This window comes from Ambystoma mexicanum, chromosome 6p, assembly GCF_040938575.1.
Source record: "Ambystoma mexicanum isolate Mex_15411 chromosome 6p, UKY_AmexF1_1, whole genome shotgun sequence".
NCBI classification, from domain to species: domain Eukaryota; kingdom Metazoa; phylum Chordata; class Amphibia; order Caudata; family Ambystomatidae; genus Ambystoma; species Ambystoma mexicanum.
Genome location: NC_090935.1, coordinates 1,126,611,726 through 1,126,635,334, shown reverse-complemented (window position 1 = coordinate 1,126,635,334; position 23,609 = coordinate 1,126,611,726). Strand labels below are relative to the sequence as shown.

At 39.2% G+C, this 23,609-nt stretch overlaps 1 protein-coding gene across 6 annotated transcripts in view; it reads right to left on the bottom strand.

Moving 5' to 3' along the window:
* RFX3 (regulatory factor X3) overlaps nt 1-23,609 on the bottom strand; it is a 1,045,627-nt gene that overhangs the window by 17,121 nt on the left and 1,004,897 nt on the right. For 4 of the 6 annotated variants that reach the window (XM_069625732.1, XM_069625731.1, XM_069625733.1 and 1 more), the window contains one exon: nt 11,098-22,262. The exons of 1 other annotated variant lie outside the window; for it this stretch is intronic. In XM_069625732.1, coding sequence (XP_069481833.1) covers nt 22,000-22,262 — 263 coding nt within the window. In that variant the 3' untranslated portion in view covers nt 11,098-21,999. Of the gene's footprint in view, nt 1-11,097; nt 22,263-23,609 lie in introns of those variants that run through there. One more of the 6 variants, XM_069625734.1, reaches the window with a different exon arrangement.

The window sequence follows — 23,609 nt, the reverse complement described above, 5'->3', positions numbered from 1 at the left end:
GGGGAAACAGAACGAGGGTCTGGAGGTACCCCTTAGATGATGGGGGCATGCTGGCAGCTATACGTTCCATGCAGAGGAATAAGTCCCTAGGGATCAATAGTTTGCCAGTGGAATTTTACCACACCTACTTGGAACTGTTAGTTCCCCAACTGAAAAAAGTATTTGATGCAGCGTTTGAGAAAGGGGTGCTTCCAGAGTCCATGAGGGATGCACTCATCACAGTGATTTTGAAAAGGGACAAAGACAAGTGTTACTGTGATTCTTACAGATCGACTTCCCTGATAAATATAGACGCAAAGATACTGGGGAAGAAATTTTGGCGAATAGGTTGTCCAAGGTGGTCCCGTGCCTGATACATCCAGACCAATGTGGGTTTGTGGGGGGTAGGAATACTTCTATGAATTTGAGGAGGCTGCACTATATGATGGAGCATGCCCGTAAGGAAAAGGGGGAGATGGCTTTATTGTCTTTAGACGCCATCAAGGCCTTTGACTCTGTAGAATGGGCATGGTTGTTCAGGGTCCTGGAGGCGTTTGGTTTGGGCCCTAGAATGAGAAGATGGATCCAAATGAGATAGCGAGACCCCAAGGCCAGGGTGAAAATTGGAGGCCGGGTGTCCCAGTGGTGGGTACTGGAGAGGGGGGCGAGGCAGGATAGCTCGATATCGCCACTCCTTTTTGCTATGGCGTTGGAGCCATTAGTCTGTTATTTCAAGAAATGTATGCCGGAAACAGGGATCAAGATTTGGAGTATTCGGCACAGCATCTCGCTTTATGCAGGTGATGCCTTATTTTACGTGGGTAACCCCCAGATGAATGTAACGATCTTCTTGGAGGTGTTGGGGCAAAATCGGAAGTTATCAGGATTCTGCATCAACATGGACAAATCCGTTCTGTTCCCTCTGGCATCCCTTCGGAGGGAGAGGCGAGAGGAGATCCCAGATTGGGGCATCAAGTGGGACTGGGAGTCCTTTCGCTACCTAGGAGTGCATATCTTCTATGAGATAGAGGAATCGTTTGAACACAATACGGGGAGGGCATTAGTGGGCATGGGTAATGCAATTGATTTTGGAAAACCATGCCGATATCTCAGATGGGAATGGTGGCCTTGTGCAGTATGGTGATCCTTCCCCGATTATTATATAAGGGGTTATAAAGCCCAGAACTCCCCCTAGGATTTGATGGTAAATTATGGGAGTTGGTGAAACATATAGGGTTCTCCAGGTTGCTGAGTGGAGTCGGCCACATGCTGGGTGACTTTTTTGAAGGGGGTTGGTTGCTCACGTTTGAACGATGGAAGGAGAAATATGCGATGCACAGGGGATCCTTTCTATTGCATGCATAGGTGGTGAAGAGGATAGCAGCTATGTTGGAGGGGATACCGGAGGAACAGGACACAAACCCAGAGTTACATGCCCTATTAACACTGGAAGGGATCAGTGGGGCCAACACACATTTATATGGGGGTTTCAGAAAGGGAAAGTCGAGGTTGCATCTGAAGGTCAAGGGAAAGTGGGAGAGAGATATGGGGAGGAGATAACAGAGGGCACATGGATTTGGAAACACTTGAAAAAGATATCTAGGAACGCACGCTTCCGGCTGATCCAATATAACTTTTTAAATATGGTCTATATGACCCCATCGAGGCTGCATGCCATGGGTCATGGGCCCCTCTACTTGATGTGGAGAAAACACAGAGTTTTTGGCATATGGTGTGGAGTTGTCCAGTGATCACAGCATCTAGGGGAAAGGTGATGGAAAAGATGAATACGCTGGTGCGGGTGACATATGAGTGTACACCGACAATCTGTCTTCTGTGGTTGTTGCCAGGAAAGAAGAGAGAGAGAACGAAGAGAAAAATGACCTCGTTTTTATTAATACTGACCAAGCGGCGCATTGCGATATCTTGGAAACGCACTGATGAGCAGGCATAGATCAGAGATGTGGAGAGATGGTGATTTGCGGAGATGCCAATATTGAAAGCACAGAGGACGTCAGAGGAGGAAGAGGGGGCAGGGATGGATTTGGACACATGCTCACTAATCTGATATCAACACTAGATCTAAAACCGCCTTGATTAAAGCAAGGCAGGGGGTTGAGACCAGAGAATTCCCAGGGGATGGAATATGGGACTTGTGGGCGCTCGCAAGAGGAGGGACGGAGGACAGGGGATGGGGGGGCTGGGGAGTGCAGTTTAGTATCTATCCTGGGATATGCAGTGAGGAGTTTGAGCAGTGCTCTGTCGATTATTAATGATACAAACGATGATACAAACGAGGTCGAGAGTATGATTAAGATGGAAAGTGGAAGAAGCAGGGGGAGGGATGGGGCCCGAGATTGGTGAGAAAGGGAAAGGCGTGTACTGTTGGTAAAGGTTTATGATGACATAGTCATGTTATCTGTAACTGTTCAATTGCACCATAAGCATAATAGAACAGATTTACCAAAAAAACCTTGCTTAGAAGCTTATGTTATAAACTATGCAACTTTAACACAGCAATTGCTTTTGAGGGCAGCCCTCATCGTGGGCTAGCACCAAGGTCCTTTGCTTGCTATATTCAAACACCTGGTGCAGAGGTGTTGTGGGGGGCATGCACCTGTAACATTATTTGATATTGGTTAAGTATTATTTTACTTGGTTCAAATACATCTAATAAATCTAAGGCAAGTCAATCCTTTTAAGAAGAAGAGTACCCGAGGCACCCAATGGCAAACTAGGGGATCAAAGAGACCCACAACAGCAAGACAGCAAGAAATTGCCCAAACATGATCAGTTGACAGATTTAATTAATAAAGTTAAACTGCGTTGCTTGCGCCTATTGTCATTTGGAGTTTAACCGATGCGTTATGGTTTGTTAGCTCTACCTTGCAAATAATGTTTTGTGCGAAAAGAAAGTAAGTTCTATACTGGTATCAGCAGAATGTTTTGAGGGCCCTTAGCGTTTAGTGGTCATGAATAAACTTGCTAGATGATTCCTCTGATTAGGTGTGAGTGGAGTGGTGATTATAGAGTAACCATCCCCTTAGGGGAAAGTGTTTTTTTCTATTTTCTTTCTAGTTGACAGTGAGGGGCGGCTTATCCCTTGACTTTACCAAAAGTTTGCATTTTAGAGTTAGGGGGCAGGAACGAGAGAAAAATTAGAGATGGGGAGGTAGTGTTGGTGGGTGAAACTTGAGTAGATCCTAATTTTACAGTGTAGTTTGGTTGGCAATGCACTTTGTTTGTGGAAGTTTGTGAATTTCAGAATATTATCTCACTAGCGTCAACAGGATGGACGAGGGTGTCTTCAACTGAAACTAGCAATGACATATGCTGCATTTGAAGTGCTAATGTGAGAGGCCTAAATACTCCTACTAAAAGAGCCCAAACTTCGAGTGGACTCAAAAGGGAACAGATTATGATTGTGGCTTCACAGTAAAAACATTTGTGAGCAGAGAACCAGAAATGTCTAATGCATAGAGATTATACTACACAATTCCATTGCTACAACAGAGGGAAGAGAGCCTCTCTAATTTTTCAGAAAATGTTCCTTTCAGGTTGAGGTGAGTAGGAGGGATTCAGAGGGTAGATACACAATGATCAAAGGGAGCGTGAGATCTAAAAGCTACACATTTGCAACTTTTTATGCACCAATAAAAGGTCAAGAAGGTTATATTTTGGCATTTTTTGAGATCTTGATTGGATTTAGTGTGGGCGACTTAATCATTGCAGGAGATATGGATACAGTGATGAACAGAGAGGTGGATGCGACTTCAACTAAGAGCTATGCATGAAGAAACATCTCAGAATTAAGAAATAAATTAGATTTGCATTGCTTAGTGGATATATGGAGTTATGATAACCATGCGATAAGAGACAATGGGGGTCATTATAACTTCCCAGCTCTTGAAAAAAATGCCAGACCTGCCGGGAGTTCAAGCCTCTACCAGCAAATAATTGCTGGAATCACTGGCACCTGTACTACTTATGATTCTGGCACTCTCATCCCAAGGAGTCCTATTGGATTCCATGGAATAGGAACTTACCAGAGTCTCTGTTGCCCATAATATCCAGGTAATACCGGGCTATCGGGCGGTGGAGACAGTAAGCAGTTTTGCCGGTATCCCGCCAGTCATACCGGCCAAACTGTAATGAGGGCCGCTATCTTTTTTTCGCACGTCCACCCATCCTACTTCAGGATTTACTACATTTTTGCTTCTAGAGGGATTCTGGGTGCTAATATCATACCTATCACAGTTATAGATCACAGTGTGGTGGAAATAGCAATAGGTGTAGGTACTACCCCGAACACTGAAGGAAGGCTAAAGTTGGTGTTTGGAATTCTTAAAGACTCTCCTGTAAGGTAGAAATAAAAGGCATAATAAACGTTTTTAGAGAATACAGTTCCCAAGGATACCAAATCGGGATACATTGGTATGTGCTTCAAAGCAAGGTGAGGTTGTCCTTTATATTGAAGGGGGGGGTGAGAAATATTAGGGGGAAGGAAGAGAAAACCTTGCAAGACAATTTGAAAAAGTGGAACATGAACATAAGCCCAAGCCTTCTAGGCATATGCTTCACAAGCTCTCATATATTCGAGACCAGTTAAAAACCCTTAAAAAAACATAGAAATACAACTATTCTGGACTAAACAGGTTCTATAAGCAACAAAAATGAATATTTTGCATCAAATGATTTTTCTGTATCAAGCAGTACCACTTCCTCAGCCAATGTATGTACTTGAAACTTTGGAAATATTGGTGTTTAGCTTTATTTGGGTGGGAGAAAACTCGAATAAATAAGAAGATACTGCAGTCCACTACAAACAGGGAGTGTTCTTTTGTCCTGAATTTTATAAATACTATTTTATAATGTATAAGACAAATTTTAAAGTGGGTGAACAGGATTGCTTAGAGTATTGACAGCTAAGACATTGAGCTCTCCAACCCGACGTAGAAATTGGGGGAATGAGAAAGATTTATCTTTTGGAAAAAGTTCTACATGAAGCAAGATCAACCAAAGGATTGATACCCAAAGCATATGGGGTCTTGGGAGGTGAGAAATATTAGGGGGAAGGAAGAGAAAACCTTTTAAGGCAATTAGAAAAAGCAGAACATGAACATAAGCCCAACCCTTCTAGGCATATTCTTTGCAAGCTCTCAAATATTAGAGACCAGTTGAAAACCCTTAAACATAGAATGACAACCGCTGATGACTTAACAGGTTTTATAAGCAAGGAAAGATGATTGGAAGACATTTAGCGCAGACACTGAAACCTATCGATGACAGGTCTTTCATAGGCCCCTTAATAGATGGAGACAGGGCAAAAAGCAGCAATGAACTTTATACACAAAATGCCTTTCAGAGAATCCATCAAGGATTATATAAAGTGGAGGCATTTGGTGTTTCGGTCAAGTTGCATATCTGGATGAGATCCAATTATCTAAATTAAATGAAGAACAGAGTGAAACATTACATGCCCCAAGGTTCTGGCAGCAATTGGACATTTTAAAAATAATAAGTATTTGGACCCAAATGGGATAAAAGACTATGTTTACTACTGGCCTTACCTTTTTCAAAACCAATTACAGAGTTATTTAATGCATTCAGGAATGGTCAACCATTGGCAGATTATATGAGGAAAAATTTGATACATTATTCCCAAACGCAGGAAAGATCCTAAGTTTTGTTCATCATACAAACCGATTGCTCTATTAAACCTAGAAATTATGCATATTGGCAAATAGACTTGAATCTGTTCCCCCGGTACTCGTTGATCCTCACCAAACTGGTTTTGTTCTAAGAAGGAATATGTTTGATAATATCAGTAGAGTGCTGCAATTAGATGACAATGCAGTAGGATCTGCAGTCCCGTCCCTGTCGTTCATGCTTGACACTGATAAAGTGCTTGACTGAGGATTTTTAGAAGCTGTGCTTAAGAAAAAATGTATTTTAGCCCCCATATTATGGAAATGAGCATAGCTAATTAGAAGACTACCTATGCACGAGTGAGGGTTAATGGAGCTGTCTCACCAATGGTGAACTTAAGCAGGCAATTACTTTGCCAGTTGCTGAGAAAATTAAGAGGAATCCCCACATTTCAGCCATTTGGATGCGAGATACACAACATAAAATATGTCTATTCCAGACTATATCATTCTTATGATCACACACTTGATGAATTTTCTTCTGGAAAGCCAGTGGGAATCAGACAAAGATGGGAAGGTTTTAGGCTTTACAATGAACACATCTAAGTCTGAGATACTCAAACTCTCAACTCCTGAACACGAGAAAGGCAATTGAAATGGTGTCTTTATCTTGGGTGAAACCCTCTACTAAATATTTGAGGGTTTATATCACCCCACAAGCGTCTAATTGTACACCCCTATTTTTAAATACTGAAAGATATCTCCTAAATTGCCAACACAAATATCTATCCTTGTTTGGTAGGCTCTTTGTGTCAAAAATGAATATTTTGCATCAAATGTTTTTCTGTATCAAGCGGTACCACTTCCTCAGCCAAGGTATGCACTAGAAACTTTGAAAATATTGGGTGTTTAACTTTATTTGGGTGGGACAAAACTCAAATAAATAAGAAGATCCTGCAGGAGACTACAAACAGGGAGTGCTCTGTTGTCCCGAATTGTATAAATACTATTTTATAGTAGGTGAACAGGATTGCTTGGAGTAGTGGCAGCTGATGCATGGAGCTCTCCAACCTGATGTAGAAATTGGGGGAATGAGAGAGATTTATCCTTTGTAAAAAGTTCTACATGAAGCAAGATCAACCGAAGGATTGATACCCAAAGCATATGGGGGTCTTGGTAGATGCAAGTAAAGATGAGAAGTGGATACACCATGAGGGATGGCAGGAGAAACCAGGTGTTGGTATGGAGCAGGACATATGTAAAAGATCCTGGACAATATCTATATGTACAAATCATATTAAAGCACACATGAAAATAATATTTAAATGGAATTTTGCTCCAGACCAACTGCACTGTATGGACCCAAGGATTCCTGATACTTGTTGGACAGAGCGTGGGGGTAAAGGTACTATATATTCTGTGGGAACAACACAGGCTGAGAATGTTGGTTAGAAATAAAGTTTAGTATGAAGTATGTTACAGGCTTAAATGGTCCAGAGCAATCCATTTATATCATGTTATGGGTGGTGGATAGAGTAAATGTCCAGTTATATTCCACACAAAAGTACTTAGCCAATCAATTGTTACTGGTGCCAAAACTGGCAATTGTATTGCTTAAGAAACATAAATGCCCCACATCCCTAACCTTATGGTATTCCAAAGTATGGGATATACTAGCTATGGAAAATTTGATGGCCACACCCAGAAATAAAACTAGATTATTTTGGAAAGGATGGTCTTTACTTACCGACTACATGAAAAGGGTCTTTCATGACCTTATGTGCCCTTTGAGATTCAAGCTCTTAAATTTAAAACGTGTTTGTTTGGGATAGGGAACCGTGTAAAGAATGATAACGTTTTGTTTTACCAACAGTTGAATGCTGTAGGTCTTTCTTCTTTATCCACCTTGCCACGGGGTGTATGGGAGTGTAGGGAGGGACAAGCACAAGGAGAGGAGCCGAGTTTCCTCTTTGTTAAAATTTTGCAGCTGCTTTGTGTGCAAGGTTGGAAAATAAATAATGGTTTGGAAAAAATAACATACCTGCTATATGGAACTGATCTGATCATACTGGCACCCACCAAAGGAGAACTCCAAGACAATCACAACATCCCCAAACAATACTGCAAGATTTAAGCCTTAGAAGTAAACCTTAAAAAGATCAAACTCATGTAATTCCAGTAGAACATCATCAACACATTAAATGTATTTCTTGATGGAAAAGAGGCTGTGCACATTAAAGACTACACTTACACCTCTAAGTCTCAGAATAAGAAGGTATAAACTGGCAATAAAAGCACTTCAAGAAAAAGCCCTGCTTATGGTCCATGCAAGTAACTAGAATACTTCAATGCAACAATAAAACCAATTCTAAACCTTTTGGAAAGCAGTATCTCCCCAATACAATTTATATGAGTGACACGTGGGGTTTAACACTAAAACAACTAAAATAATATACAGCATGGGACACAACTCCACAGAAATCCACCAGCTCCAGTTGTGAAAACAGGTACTTTGTGTGCATGAAAACTGCCCAAATCATGGGCACAGGGCACATCATTTGCAAGTTCAAAAGCAGTAACCCAAACTCCCTCCACTACCAGGCACTGGAAAATAAAACAGTAAAAATAAACGTGAAATAAGTCCTTAAAATATTTATTACAGAACTGCAGTAGGGCCCCATACATTAACAGCATAGGAAGCCAATGACAGGAGGAGGAGGGAGTTTGAACAAGCCCTAAAGATGCAATATACTGGAAAGCAGACCTCGGACAACACAAACATCTACAATGCTAAAGATCACTGGAGCACAACTTTGAACCTGCAAAGTACTTACATTTGGTAAACTATCTGAAGCACCTGCACACACTCACCAAATACAGACTGACCACTAACTGGAAATCGAGACTGTCTGACACAGCTTAAACAAGATGCAGAGGGATGACAGAACCTGTCAATTGTGTCACCTAGCAGAAGTATATACAGAGACCCTTTCTCCTGCACTATGTTGCATACAAAGCCATTCATGACACTTACTTCTTCATCGTCTATGGGAATAAGGCAGTCACTGCAAGTAAAACTGGACAACATCATCTCTGCATCTTTCTTGGACAACCACCAGAAATAGATGCAAGATTAGCAAATTATGTGCACGCATGTCACTAAAGAAGAATCAGCACATAAAGCAATGTAGACTTTTAGAAAAGCTGAAAAACAAAGCTGTACCTGCTTTAGAGAATGTGATATTTTATGTATCCTATGGGTTTACTTGGGCAACATGTGTCTAACTTGCCATGCCAAGAAAGTACTGTGTATTGTATTTTATCACCAAAGGCTGTATAGTGAGAAATTGAGAGAATCATTAACAGTGCCTTGGGTGATGCACACTGGAGGATTAGTTGCAACTATGGCTGGAAGGTATCCTTATGCCGAGAGGGATTGGTGAGAAAAAATGACAGAGAAAGGGACCCCCTAAGACAGGCATAGTATATGTCAAGCTATTGTGGGCCACTGTGTTGAAGACGACTGAGATCAAGTAGAATGAGGCTAGAGGAGAGATAGTTGTGGTGGGCAGTGGTAATGAAGAGACCAGCTTAGGGTCTCCTTTCAAATTTAGCGTCTTTTCCAGAACCCTGATTTCAAGGGGTGGCATAGATTTTGCATAGTGTGCAGTTCAGTTGAACTCTCTGCCGCTGGTTTTTAGATTAGAATCTTCCAACTAAAGTTCAGGAAATCCTTAAAAAACATTAATATTTAAGAAGGCATCCATATACAAAACAGCCTGCAATGTCTACCACACTTCACCTTTTTACATTTACAGTTCTTCAGCCACCAGATTTTTCAAAATGTTTGGCTTCAAATTATACTTTTTGCTTAGCCTCCAGGAGGGAATGCGTTCCTCCAGCAGTGCTTTTAATGCTTTTTCTTGATTTTGTATAGCCTTTCCCAAACATGAGAGTTTGGTTCCCTTTTGATGTCTCCCAACCACCTTCCAGCCTTGCTCTCTGAAGTGCCTTCTACATATGTAGCGCATTAAAAAAACAAAGCAAATTTTAAAAAAAGTATTTTGACTGTGAGCGTGGAACAATTTGATTGCAAGCAGTAGTTTAGTTTAGTTTATTCATTTGTATTGCGCACCAGACCCGAGGGTATGAGGGTGCATGAGCAGCACGGTTATTCAAAGCTTGGTTACAGGTTGCTTATACAATACATTATTATTACACTGTTGTTACAGTGTTACATTGTGACAATAAATGTGTACAGTTATCAAGAGGGCTATGATACAAAAGATATTTATAAGATTTACAAATAAACATACATTGCAGGATTGTGGCAGTGTGGTGTTAGAGGTTGGAAGTATTAGAGGTCCTTGTTCTTTATCCATTGGATATAGTTGCGCCTAAAGTGTGTGTAGGTTTGGGGAGTCCTGAGGGATGGTGGTAGGGCGTTGGAAGGTTAGGGAGGAGTCGAGATATATTCCTAAAGTTTTCACTTCTTTAGCTACCTTGATCGGGTTCCTATCTATGATGAAGTTGGAGTAGTTGTGGTCTAGTTTGGTAAGATTAGAGGTGGAACCAAGGATGATAAGTTCAGTCTTGTCATCATTCAGGCATAGACTGTGCGAAGCCATCCATGCCTGGATGATGAGGTACACCTTGTTCACCAAGGCCAAATCCTGGTTGTAATCACCCATCAGCGGGATGAGGATCTGTGTATCATCAGCATAATTGGTGTAAGTGATACCCAGGCCGTCTAGATCGTCAAACAGGGGCTTCGTAAACACGTTGTACAGAGTGGGGGAGACGCATGAGCCCTGTGGAACTCCGCATGTGATGGGGATGGGGTCGGCAGCGGCAGAGGTGGAGAAGACACGCATGGATCTGTTGCTGAGGAATGACTCGTAGGAAGAGAAAATCTTCTGAGTGCGTTCCTTAAGGTCTTTGATGACTGTATTTAATTAAAAAAAACAAAGCAATGCTCCATTTACTTTGAGTAATGTTCCTACAATATGTACTCCAGCAGTAGCAAGACTGATGTGAAGTCTACTCTTACCAAACCACCTTTGGGTTGACAGTAAAAGTGGTATTCATAAAATGACCACTTAAAGTTTGTTTTCTTTTTACCAATAGGTGAAACGTTTGTTTTGAAGTGAATGCGCCGTAAACCATTGAAGAAATTAATTTAGAGAACCACGGTTTGAAACCAAACTTTGATTGGTAGAAATATTATTAGGATCACGTTAGTGCGATGGGCTTGAGGACAGATATAATTTCCTGTAAGCCGTTCGAAAACTTCCGAGTCCACTTTCAGCATGAAATCCAATATGGTGATATTTAAGTTATCAGGTTGATCATGGCTTGTAATTTAACACATTACTGAGCTCTTTATCGAAAGGATGCCATTGAAGGCCAGTGAACCGAAATACAGACATCATCGCAGTTAAAGAGCAAACAAAAAACACTTTTCAAAGTGTATTTTTAACAAGAAAACAAATTTATTGATTTTAAAAGACGACACAATTCTGTTTTGAAAAACAACACAAGAAAGCTAGCCTGAGTTCAAGTCTGAAATATTCAGAAAAATCCTACTAATCTCTTTAGTATGTTCCAGTCATTTGTTTAAACAACACACTAAAATTAATATATAGTTTTATAATTATAAAAGTTCCCCAGTTATTATACAGTACACAATACAAATTGCCCACAAACTATTATTTAGCTCCTGCCAATTTTGAGAGGACATGATTTACTAAAAGATTTAGCATTTCTCACAAAAATCACATCAGGAAATACGTATTTACAAAATCAAATACATTATACAAAAAAATCATCACATGGTATTCTGTAAATGTGTTTTAAATAATTAGAATGTATATCCAACTGTAATCCAAAAAACTGGAAAAGAACATTACATTATCTCACGTACAATCTCTACAAAAAGGTTGCTTACCTCATTTACATTATATATTCAGCCAATTGGAAAATGAAACAAGTTCATATATATCTGACTGCTACTCTTTCTGTGCTTCTGAATAATGGACTTTGCCACTTACTAAGTGAAATGTAAATGATGGCACATAGAAGTTAAACAAAAAATGAAAACCAAAGAGGTCCTGGAGCTTGCAGGGTAAGGAAGCCCTGAGTCATTGCAGAATTACATCTTTGTAAGCAAGACAATAAATCCAATTGAAGTATATCACATCAGGCACAAATTTCCAAGCTCTTAAAGGCACACAGACAAAATATGGTTTACAGCCTCACTTGTTATGGTTCAACATTTCTGGAGTTGAGGAACCAATCACTTGCTCAGTTAAACAAGGAACCAACATATTCCTCCTCTCCCTTCAGTAGATATTGGGCTTTTCTTGTGAGTTGTTTAAATTGATTTGATAGAAAAAGGCAACCACATAAATAAATTATATTATTTCATTATCTAACAAAAAGGTACTCAGTAGTAAAAGACCCAGAGGATGTTTTCAAACATGAACACAAAACTACCTACAGCTCAATCGTGGTCTTCATTTTCAGGTTTTTTGCACAAACCGAACCAACGATTGTTCATATTCCTCAGGGCTTCCAAACTCAAGAACAAATATAAAAAATAAAAATCTTGAAAATAAGGCATGTCATACATTAAAGTATTCCAAACAAAAGATAAACAGGCAGTCACTATGTAAGTGGCTTTTACTATCTCTTACGTAAAATTGGTAAACTAAACCCAGGTTTACTGGCACGTAAAATCACTAGCAGCAATGATCAAGGCATGCAAACTGAGAAGCATTTACAGTAAATCATTGTGATTAACATAAAGATCGTCACATTTGCATAACCCTTTGAGTATTGTACTTGTAACCACAGATCAGACAAAATGGCTAAACCTTCTACTTTTTCAAATTATAAAGCAAACCTGTAAATACTACAATTGTTCTCTATGGTCCTTGCGTTCCCATCATGCTTCCTTCCTAGCAAGAACCTACAGTAAAAAGGAGAGTAATAGGCCCATGTGTAGTTGGTAGCCAGACTAAATGTTGACAAATTTAATGCTCTTTGCAACTATGAATGCGTAAAAGCCACATGCGGTTTCAGGATTTCGGAAACACATACTATGGCAACAAATCCGGAAATCGGAGTTAAACAGTATTTGTAAACAATTCAGCTTTTTTCTTTTTTGGGGGGGGGGGGGTGATATTTTGGCTTTGCAGAAAAACTATTCACTCTGCACTCTTCATTGATATAGTGATATCATTCTGTATATCATAGGTTTACAAAACAAACTAATTGTAGATTGTGTCTTTGTGCCAATTTTCTATCTTAATATGCATGATTGCACCGACATATTCTATAATTATATTAGTGTACATGTATGCCCATATACCCAATGGCTGTCAATCTAGGAGTTTGAATACTGTTACTGTCAGTGGTGGAAGTGGGCAGGAGTGGTTCTCCTCTACTTTTTTAAATTAAGTTTTTTCTTTCCTACTCCTTTATTTTAAAAATAAACCGTTCCAGAATGGTTTTGATTTCAAATATAAGTGTAGGAAGAAGTTGAAACTTGCACTTCAGTGCACTGCATTGAACGTTCCTTTAAACAGCAGGTGCATTTGTTTGGGGGTTTCGCATGCACATGGAAGTGGGCATGGCGATGGGATTTGTGGGGAGCGGGGACAGGCCAGCAGGGAGGATAGAACACTACTTCAACAACTGGTTACTGCATTTAACATTTTGGCAGTGCATTTTGTGACTCAGGATTAGAAAGACACATTTATGTGAAGATGAGCATATTTATCTTAAATAACAGACCCTTTCAGCCTTCCAAAGAATAAACCTGTGAGAATACCCAGTCTGTAAAAATCTCCCTTAAAGATATGCCACTATAGGCTTTTTAAACCTTTGAAGGTATGCATACATTAATGGAGCATAAACGCACATATGCTGTGGTGAGAAGGTGTACACAGGGACTGGTAAAAAGATGAATGACTGCCAATTTTGGTATACAAGTTTGAATCTATCTTCACAAAAGAAAGCAAACTATATTTGATTTGAAAACGCACATGGCGAGAATTGGTTGGTGGCCAAACGCGACCAGCATTTCAATTTGGGATTTCCCCATATGACTAAATTGATTTAAATTTGGACAAATGAGTTACTGGCCCTGTGCGTTACTGATCGTACCTGAAAAAACCTGGACGCTCTAAAAATCACGCTACACCTATTAAACACTAAAAAGAACTTGCAATCGCGCTTCCCCTTTAATCTGCAGCATGGGAAATGTATAACGAGTTACAAAATGCTCCTTTCTTCCCGTACTGTGGTGCTTACAGTACTCAAAGGGTTGATGCAAGGCATTACACCAACTACAAATTAGAACTAAGTCATAGTTCTATTCCAGTTTTTTTGTCAATATTTTCAAATAACCAAATAAACAAGCATAGACCAGAGGATTCCATTTACAGACTGTTATAATAAGTTGTAAGCAAGTACATTGAGGTTCTCCGGCTCCACAGAGACTACTTTTAGAAAATACACTCTTCAAGACCCATTTCAGTATTACAATTTCTGCCATTATTGTTTGCTAAAAGACAAAAATGAGAGATTTTCCTGTGGGTGTAGAAGCTGACGTAAGGTGATGTGTGTCTATATATTTGGCTGTACTCAGAGAACACTCTGTTCTTGTAAGCGACGGCCTAGCATGTTGTAAATGTAACTTAATTTCTACATCTTCAAGCCAGCATGCATTTTCGCGTATGGCGCGCTTTGGTGTTCCAGATGCTAAAAAAATAATGGGTGTATATTTTTCTCCCATTTAACAATTGACCACAGGCCAAGCTCCCTCAGGCCCAACTTACATTTTCAGAATGCAATTATGTTTGTCTTGCCCATCAATAAACTCAGGCAAAAATATCCAACAGTAATTACTCTTTAATTCTGCCCAATTTTCTCCCCCACTACCAATTAACGGGGCACAATCTAAACAGAGCTTTTCAGCATGTGGCTCACTACTAGTTCATTGCAACAAACACGTTACCCGTTATTTCCTTCTTAAGATTATTAAAATGAAAATTTAATTGAAACAGCTCCAAAGCATCAAGGAAAGACCAGTCTTATTAAGTGTATTTTGTTTAGTCCTAATGTTATGTTATTGGGTTTGAAATAGCACAACTTCTTTTATGGTCTGTTTGCACTGTGTATAAAATAATGATTGACACATTCCATCAATCTCCTGAAAATAGATAGTGAGCTTGTTCAAAACTTAATCCAAATTACCACATGTGTTGATTTTATAACCAAAAATCAATTCAGCATCTGCAGTGCAGATAAGAAAAGACAGGTAGTGAACAATGAACATATCCAGTTGCTAGAGTTGGTTAAGGAGAATTAAAACTCCACTACCTGTATATTGCAGTAACATTCATACAGATTTAAAGCGAACATTGGATGCCTTAAGTTGCTAAGTATATCCAAATACAGTAATATCACTGAATGTAACTAGCGCAGGAACATAATACAGGATAACTCATCAGAGGGGAAGTGAACCAATGGTAATTGCAATCCACAAAAGCTGTAAATGTTAAACATGGTTTGGAATGCTGAATGACAGATCACACAGAATGAAACAATTTTGTGTACCAATAATGGTAATCTAGGAAACATTTAACGCTAGGCCAGAAGTGCACAGATATAATTACAAGTGCCTATTTGGATCTAAATTGCCTTTTTATGGTGGTGGAAAAGGGTGGCCATCTCTAGGATGGAGTAATGGTGGCAAACCCTTAAGGACACTGGCTTCAATAATCAAGGTAAGTGAAGAGTAATTTTAAGAAGCATTATCCGTCTCACTGGAAATTGGGAACCCATGGATATAGTGCATAACGTTTAAATTAAAGAGAATCAAACAAAACAAAAAAAGATACTCAACAATAAAACCAAAAACATACAACATTTATTGTAAGAAAAGGAGAAGGAATCAATTGACTTCCCCATGCATAGTCCAGAGTGTATTTTCCATTGAGGGACATTTGAAAACGATTATGTGGTTGAATGAGGAGTATATGTTCTGCAGCTGGGAATTCTGAATGCGGACTGAAGCTTTAGAGCACACAATAGAGCCCAATAACAAGGGCCCCAACGCTACGAGAGCTTGTGCAGGGAACTAAAGGGCAGCCTCGCCCAGGGTTCCCCTGTGACACAGCTTTCCCAAGTCTCCTTGCACAGTGTGTACATATCCTATGGAGAAGCCAGCTATTAAGCTTTTACAGGCGGCTAGAGCCATCATTTCAAGCTTGCTGAATGGCTAGAGAACTGGAATCTGTGAGAAGATCAAAAGGGACGCATAGAAAACAGAGTTTACTGTAGTTAGTGACTGGATTTCACACTTCCTGATTGTCTAAAGAGAAGAAAGCATGCTCTTATTAGTGTGTGAATCAGAAACATAGGCGCCCACCTGTTTGGGAGCTGATGGGAAAGATATATGACCAACAGGTGAGAAAAGAAAACCAGGTCTGCTTTGCCTTGTTCTCACTTGCTTTGAAACATGTGCACCAGCATAAGAAAGCTTAATAAACTAATTTACCTTTAATTGTTATATTGCAGAGTAGTTGTCCTATATGGTAGGGCCTTCCCATGAAAGAGTGACTGAAATGTAGTGGTCACTACCAGTTTCAATATGCTAACGTAACAAAGTGCATTCTCAACCAATAATAAATCGGAGTGGGTGATGATATGCCATCATTCTGCACATGAGATTTACTCTGTTTGATTACTTTTTTGTGAACAGAATTTCTCCTATCGTGATGAAGTCTGAAAACTGCCTTGGACTTCATTGTGCAATTGCATGATAAAATTACGATTGGAAGTTTGTGACCATTTGTTTTAAATGCACTATTATGGTTACACGACACATCTAGGAATTTCCAAATAATTGCCAATAACTGTATTGTCTAGGATGACATGTCTGTTAGCTGCTGCAATTCACTTCAAGTCAGTCAGACACATCCTTTTTTTAAACCTGCTCGGCGTCCAAATTCATCTTCAGCCATATAACTTCTGATTGTTGGCTCCATGCGTGTTGCATTCCTTGCCTTCTCATCTGTGCTCTATAGCACGTAATTTCTGATTTCGGAACTCCAATATAAACTGTGGCACAATTACATAGATCTGGTCCTTTGGGTTCCATAGTTACCCAAACATAGTGAATACAATGTAAACAGTTTGCATATTTGTACTAATAGTGCAACGCACTTTCGATGCAACCTTCTAATGTTCATAAGCTATTAATTTGAGCTCAAACAAGTAACAGAAATATCCACATTTAGAGCATTAGGGTTTAGTGTATTGACACCATGAATGAAGAAATTGGTTTGATAAAGTATATCACGAGGATGGTTGGGCAATACTATGAATAGCAATCACTGTGCTACAAATTTCTCATCAACATCTATTTGTCCAGGTCAAGAGGATATCAGCATGTCATCAGCTAGGGAATTAAATATGAGTGTGCGGTCTTGAATATTGGAGACCTAATGTATATATTCACGTATGGGGGGAAAATGTAAGTGTTTTGTGGGGAAGGCCATATGGATTAAATATTAACCAAGCTTCACCAAAATATTGTTTATTGGTACAAGCAGATTTAAAGTACCATTTTAGATTAAGAATGAAGAGACGATGCAATGCTTTGGTCTAATGTGTCAAAGGCCACAGAGAACTCAAAAAGGAAAATCAATACTATCTGACCCTCATTAAAAATATGAGGACAGTTCACCAAATTAGAAAAAGATGCTCTTAGTTGCCAACTCTTTATCAATGGACTTAGAATTATACTGCAACAAGGTTTGTGAGTTTAATATGGTATGACACCTTTAAGAGGGACGCGGGTAGGATCAACCTACCAGAAAGATTGAACCTGGTGGGAATGCTTGCTGGCCCTTAATGAAGTCTCCCCCAATGGGAACCACACACAAATTTCCCCTGTTGTGGTGCACCCCTGCCAGCTCCAGAAAGTCCAGGATGGAAATTGAAAAATCATGCTAATAACATGCACAAAGTGATCATCACTTGTGCTTCTGATTGGAGTAATAAACAAACCTCAAGTGACTTCTTGATTAAAATGTTTAAAACAATACAAAACACTATAACTATCCAAGATGATGTTGATGCTTTTCAATATTTAAGATAATGATCATCAGTGACCCAATATGAAGCATTGGAAGATATGTGATTTAACTTTTAATCTATCAAAGTAACCTCTTGTCTTGATTTAAATATGAATAGACAACTAGTTTCTCATTTGTTCTGAATGCTGATGAAGCAACAGGGTCTGGAAAGAATGTTGGCCTCGCCACTTGTTCTATTATGTCAAATAAAAAAAAGCAACAAGACTGCATGACAAAATAAATTAAGAATTTAGTGTGCCACTTGAAAGGAGCGAGGAGGTTTTTGTAATTTATCCTGGAGTGCATATCCTGCGAAGTGTATCCCTTGGACCTTACAGGACACCAGCATTACACATTGGATTGCTTGATTGCTAGGTAATCATAGAAATTCCAGTAAACTGCATTATTTGGAGTATTTAGTACACCAAACCTATTGGCTAACTGATCAAATTAATAAATTTTTTGGATAACAGTAAAACTCTTAAGATATTCTTGCTTATCTACGTATAAAAATAATGTTCTAAATTAGAATGTTGAATTTTTCTGTTTCAGTAAGGCATTTGACGAATCAGACACTGGAACCCGTCATTTTAAGACTCTAATCAACAGCAAAACAGCTGCTATAGAAGCACATTATTGCTAGTGGAAATGTGTCAAGAATATTTCTTCACTGCACAATCAAATGACATGCATACCACCAACTGAATAGTTATAACAATGTTCTCAAATGGATTGGTCTTAAAGCAACAGCAAACAAATATGGTGTCGTAGACCTGTTTTCAAAGGCTTTGGTAAATTGCTAAAACTCTAGAGTATCCCTGCACTAAAATGGTGGGATGTAATAATGTAGTAATTTAGCAATTCCACTGAAGAATTCGAAAAGGATGCACCTTTAAGTGCTTGTTTGTTCGAAAAATGATAGTGACAATTTCTCCCTACTTTAAATTCAAAAGTGGATAAAGCATGTTCTTCCATAGTGATTTTGTTGATGATGGATCACATTAGCGATGTCTTCCAATTGGAGCACAGGATTCTCAATGGGTGATTGTGAACCCTATTACATGAGGGGTGGCAATGTTCCACTGCCAGTCGCGTTGCACATGTAGTTGGAGAACACCACATATTATGCAACATGTTTGTGTATTGGCACATTTGTTTAATCATGCATTTTTCTGTCCACATCCTGAAATCTACAAAATCAGTCTGTAAAGAGAATCAAAAAGAATTTTCAAGTGTGCTTCTTTTTCTTCCTAATATTCTAATTGCTTACATTTCAGACATATTAGATTTAGAAAGGTTCATAAGAAGTAATCTCTCGAACTTCTTGCACACTAGCCAGCAAGAACACTAAAAGTTGTTAGCATCTCATAACTCTGTCATTCACTTGAGTGCACCTGAAAAGTCTGTCGAGTTAATTGTTGAGTTGCTATCATCACTCAAGTCGGAGTGAATAGCAATAATTACAGTGTGTTAATCAAGTAGAACCAAGATTGGAAACACACAAACATACATGAACATAGAAAAGAATAAATAAAACACAATGTACAGACATGAACAGAAATAAATGTTTGACAAGTGAATTTCTTTTACATGCGATCCAAATTCTATCATTAGGAAGGACTAATATTTGAGGAAATAGTCTGGGCAATGCAGATGTTTTGCTGTTGTAGGAAAATGTACACCTCTGGGCATGGAAACAGAGAACAATTAACTGACCTTTGAAAAATATACAATCCCACTTCTGAATAGGTACGTGTTTTGTGCAGAACTCAATTTAAACGCCAATGGTTTGTTTGTTATTCACTTGGGGTGAGTGGGAAACGCTTCACAGTGAGAACGCTGGAGTATTCTGGTCTTTGCATGATAGGCATAGTCATGCCAGTGCTGGACTGGCATATTATAATCATCCTAGTCAATGCACATCTCGCAATGAACTTGGAACAGCATGTTAACATTTACATATTAATCCACGAGCAACCTACCTAAGTCTCTCCAAGTAGCCATCTCAGGCCCCACTCCAGCTTTTTAAGTCACCTTTGAGATCTCTCGTGTTTGCTATCATCAACATTTTGCCTTCATTTTTATATTTGGCTGTTTTGCGTACTTTTTTTCTATCCACAATTCAAATTAAATACAGTCATTTTGTGGTTATTAAAACGAATAAAATGTTTAAAATAACCAGAACCTAGGTACAGTGTTGTGTGTATTTTATGTTTCACCATAATATATACTCTGTAGTCTTTCCATTTCAGCCTTTGGAGTCTGCAGACAATTTACCTACGCTCTCTTCCAATCCTGTTGCACCATATTTATGCTCGTGCACGAAAAAACAGATGCACTTGCTAGTTTTCCATTTTAGCAAAATAAAACAATGAGCAAGAGTTCAAAACATATACACATGTATATATCTCTAGTGTACCTCTGCTCAGAGTTGAAGCCAGGCCTAGTCAATTCGCAGACTCACAGGCTGCAACTAAAGCTGGTTTGTGCTCCAAACGTTCTCAAACATCTCTGATATGCAATAAAGTGAAATGCAGCTCTATACAAGACAAAATATGTCTATTCTCACTCTCCACAGGGAGGGGGACTAAAATCTACTGGTTGGCTCATTCCCACAATGTGTCCAGAGGAAAACACCACCTGTCCACCCTGTCTGCTTAGGGATTTTAAAATGACAGGCACACCTTGTTAGACAAATGTTCAAGATTATAACAACAGAAAAGTATTAAACCTTAGCTTCAGTTCTGTTTAAGGCACCATGTTATAGCCGAGGTACAATGATCCCTGATGTACATTCGTAAATGGCAATGGTCCATCTAGCCACCCATTCAAACCCTACTGATTTGGGAGTAAATACAAAATGAGGTGTGCCAGCTACACTGCCCTTATTCATTTCAGTTACTTCTTCATGTAAATCTACTTACTTTAGGAACCAAGAATTATTTTGAGGAAACACTATGCAGGTTGCTACATTCCGTGCATTCTATAAATTATCTTTTTTTTCGTGTGTGTAAAACATATTTGTGTATATACATACATGTATATATAAACACACATATATACAGAAAAATATATATATATATATGAAGGTGTACATATTGTTATATATCTAATAACTCAGATATATAATGCAGAAGTATATATGAAGTGGATATATATAGATATATGTATACCTTTATGTACACACACACACGCACACACACACACTATTTTAGCAGCCGCATGAACTACTGATACGAAAAAGAGCTGGAACAGATAAAAACCTCCATGTGTAATGGTTTCCTCTACACCCAGTTAAGTATAATCTTTGAAAAGAGTCAAGTACATATTGTTTTTCAATTCGTATCAACAGCCCCACTTAACAGCAGAAGGTATGGGCTCACTGGCTCCCAACACAGAATCAGTAGTTATATCAGACAGTTTGGGGTTACCAATAGCATCACAAAGTAGCATTTCATTTAACGGAACCTGTTTGCTTTGCTGATTTGCCAGATGCACCACACTTTGTGCACATTGCTGCATTGCGTCTTGCAACGCTAGGCTTTATTTTTTAAGTCAATAAATGCTGACTGCCTAGTTCCTTCACCCAGAGAGAAGAAATGGATGCGCTCAAAACCTCTCACCCAAAGTTAGGCAGTCTGATACTTCCCTCCAGTGGGAGGGGGGAGGAGTGATCAGAATAACATATTTATGTCTTTTTAAAAAAATCACCCTTTCGGTAAACATTCTACTTCTGCTGTTAAATGAGTATGCCTCCAGTGTAAATGAACAAAAACGAAACTTTTTTTCCTGACTTTTTACAAAGTGCAGCTAAATTCTACACGTGTGAAATATACACCATGACTAACACAAAGCATTAAAACATTTAGAAAAAAAACACTACAAAAAAATCTTTAAATTACTGTTAAATAAGAATAGTACAAAATGTCAACATTAGGCTCTGTTCTGCAACATAATTCCTTCCTGAACCTAAGAAAACGTTCATATTGTGACAGGCAAATGAGCGGTTTATGAAATGAAATAACATTTCTCAGTGATCTGGCAAAATACAGACACCATTTTCTTTCCATTTCACAACCCATGCTTAAAAAAAAAAAAAAAGAAATTATAAAAATTAAATGTGACAACAGTCGACTTTCAGGCATATTCTGTTTCATGTGTCAAGAGTCAACCTTGACAGTGGGGCTGCCATTTTGTTTTAAAAAAGACGTGTCCATATCTTCTCAAACTGCAGTGTATGTGTTCCCAGTAGCGCTGCACTGTCTGATAGTCTGAGTACTTGTGACAATGTGCTCACTGTGGAGTGGGTTCAGTAGGTTCTGTTGTACTCCGCTGTCAAGCACGGGTTGTATGCAGCCAACCTGAAAAGCTTGGTTCAGCTCAGATTTCTCTCTCTTGGCTGGCGGCTCGCCAGACTCATCCAGCTCTTCGTCTATTTCGCTTTCAACTTCACTGCCCTCATCTGCACAAATAAACAACCATGAAACTAGCACAAGGAGAGAAGGAGAGAAGGAGAGACAAAAAGAAAATCTAAATACTGCACAGGGAAATTCAAACAGTCTTGTATTCATTCCAAAAACATATGTGTGAAGTGGTGGATGTGCTAATTAAGAGGTCATATGGAATCGTGGGATGAATGACACATGAAAGGAGCTCATTATAGATGAGAAATGAATGTTATTGCTGTGACTGTTGAATGAGATGTGTTTCCATTTCCAAATTAGCTGCCAGGACAGGGCAGATATGTTAGCAAGCATTCTCACAAATGAAGTGGAACGAGCACTGGGTATGTCCAGAGCATGTGGGATATTATGCAATTTGTTTTACAAAAGATTACATATGACGCTGCTGTTTGTTTTATGAAAGCAGATGTTTTATATGACCCAAGAGTTACACTGTGTCAGGTTTTGCAGTGTCTTTCTTTAGAACAATAAAATGATGTTCCCCATGATCATTTACACCCCTACCCTTCCAGCAATTAATCAAGGATCGACACCCCAAAAGCTCCAAGGCACCAACGTGAGGTTTGGGTGTGCACTGCAGACCTGAGGAAAATCCACTTTGCATCTTTGCAAACTTAGGCAAATGTACTTATGTATTCATTGTTTAATTATACGCTCACATTTGCTGTAAGAGACTGCTTTGTGGTGCCCAATGACAATGAAGGAGGCGGGTTGAAGGGGAGACTATACTAAGGGACAGTTTTCAGATAATCTGACCATCTGCAGTCCTTGGTACATTCAGATAGTAAAGGTGATAGGGAAAGTCTGGAAGAGAAGAGCGTCTTTTGAGACCAATGATTGAGCAGTGCTGCAGGGGGCGGTTTCATTGGGAGGAATCTTGGCGTGAAGCACTTGCTTGAAGATGTAGTTCTGTGATGTTTCATGCCTCCACAACACTGCTGAGTTGGTGTGGAATGTTCGGGTACTGAGCAAGGACTATATACGGGAACGTTTGCTTTATGAAATACATTTTTAATGGTTTTCTGAATCACCGGTGTTTTATCATCCATTCAGCTGTTTGGAGGTACATAGTACCAAAGTGAGACTCCACCCCCACCAAAGGTCCTGCAACCTATTCTCTTTTTTCTGCGTTTACTGTTTGTAAGCCTTTGGCGGCAGTAGATCTTCGGTCTCTTAGAGGGTAATACATTTTGATAAAGTTTCTAAGATAAGTAGGGCTGCTCCCAGTTTATGACTGGTGAATGATACAAAGGGGTTTATAGTAAACTTGCTTCTCCATTGGACACCAAAGCAACACTTGCAATGGTCTGTTATTATCATAATCAGAAGGCAACGAACATTTAAAGATGAGTTTTGCTGCCAGACTGACA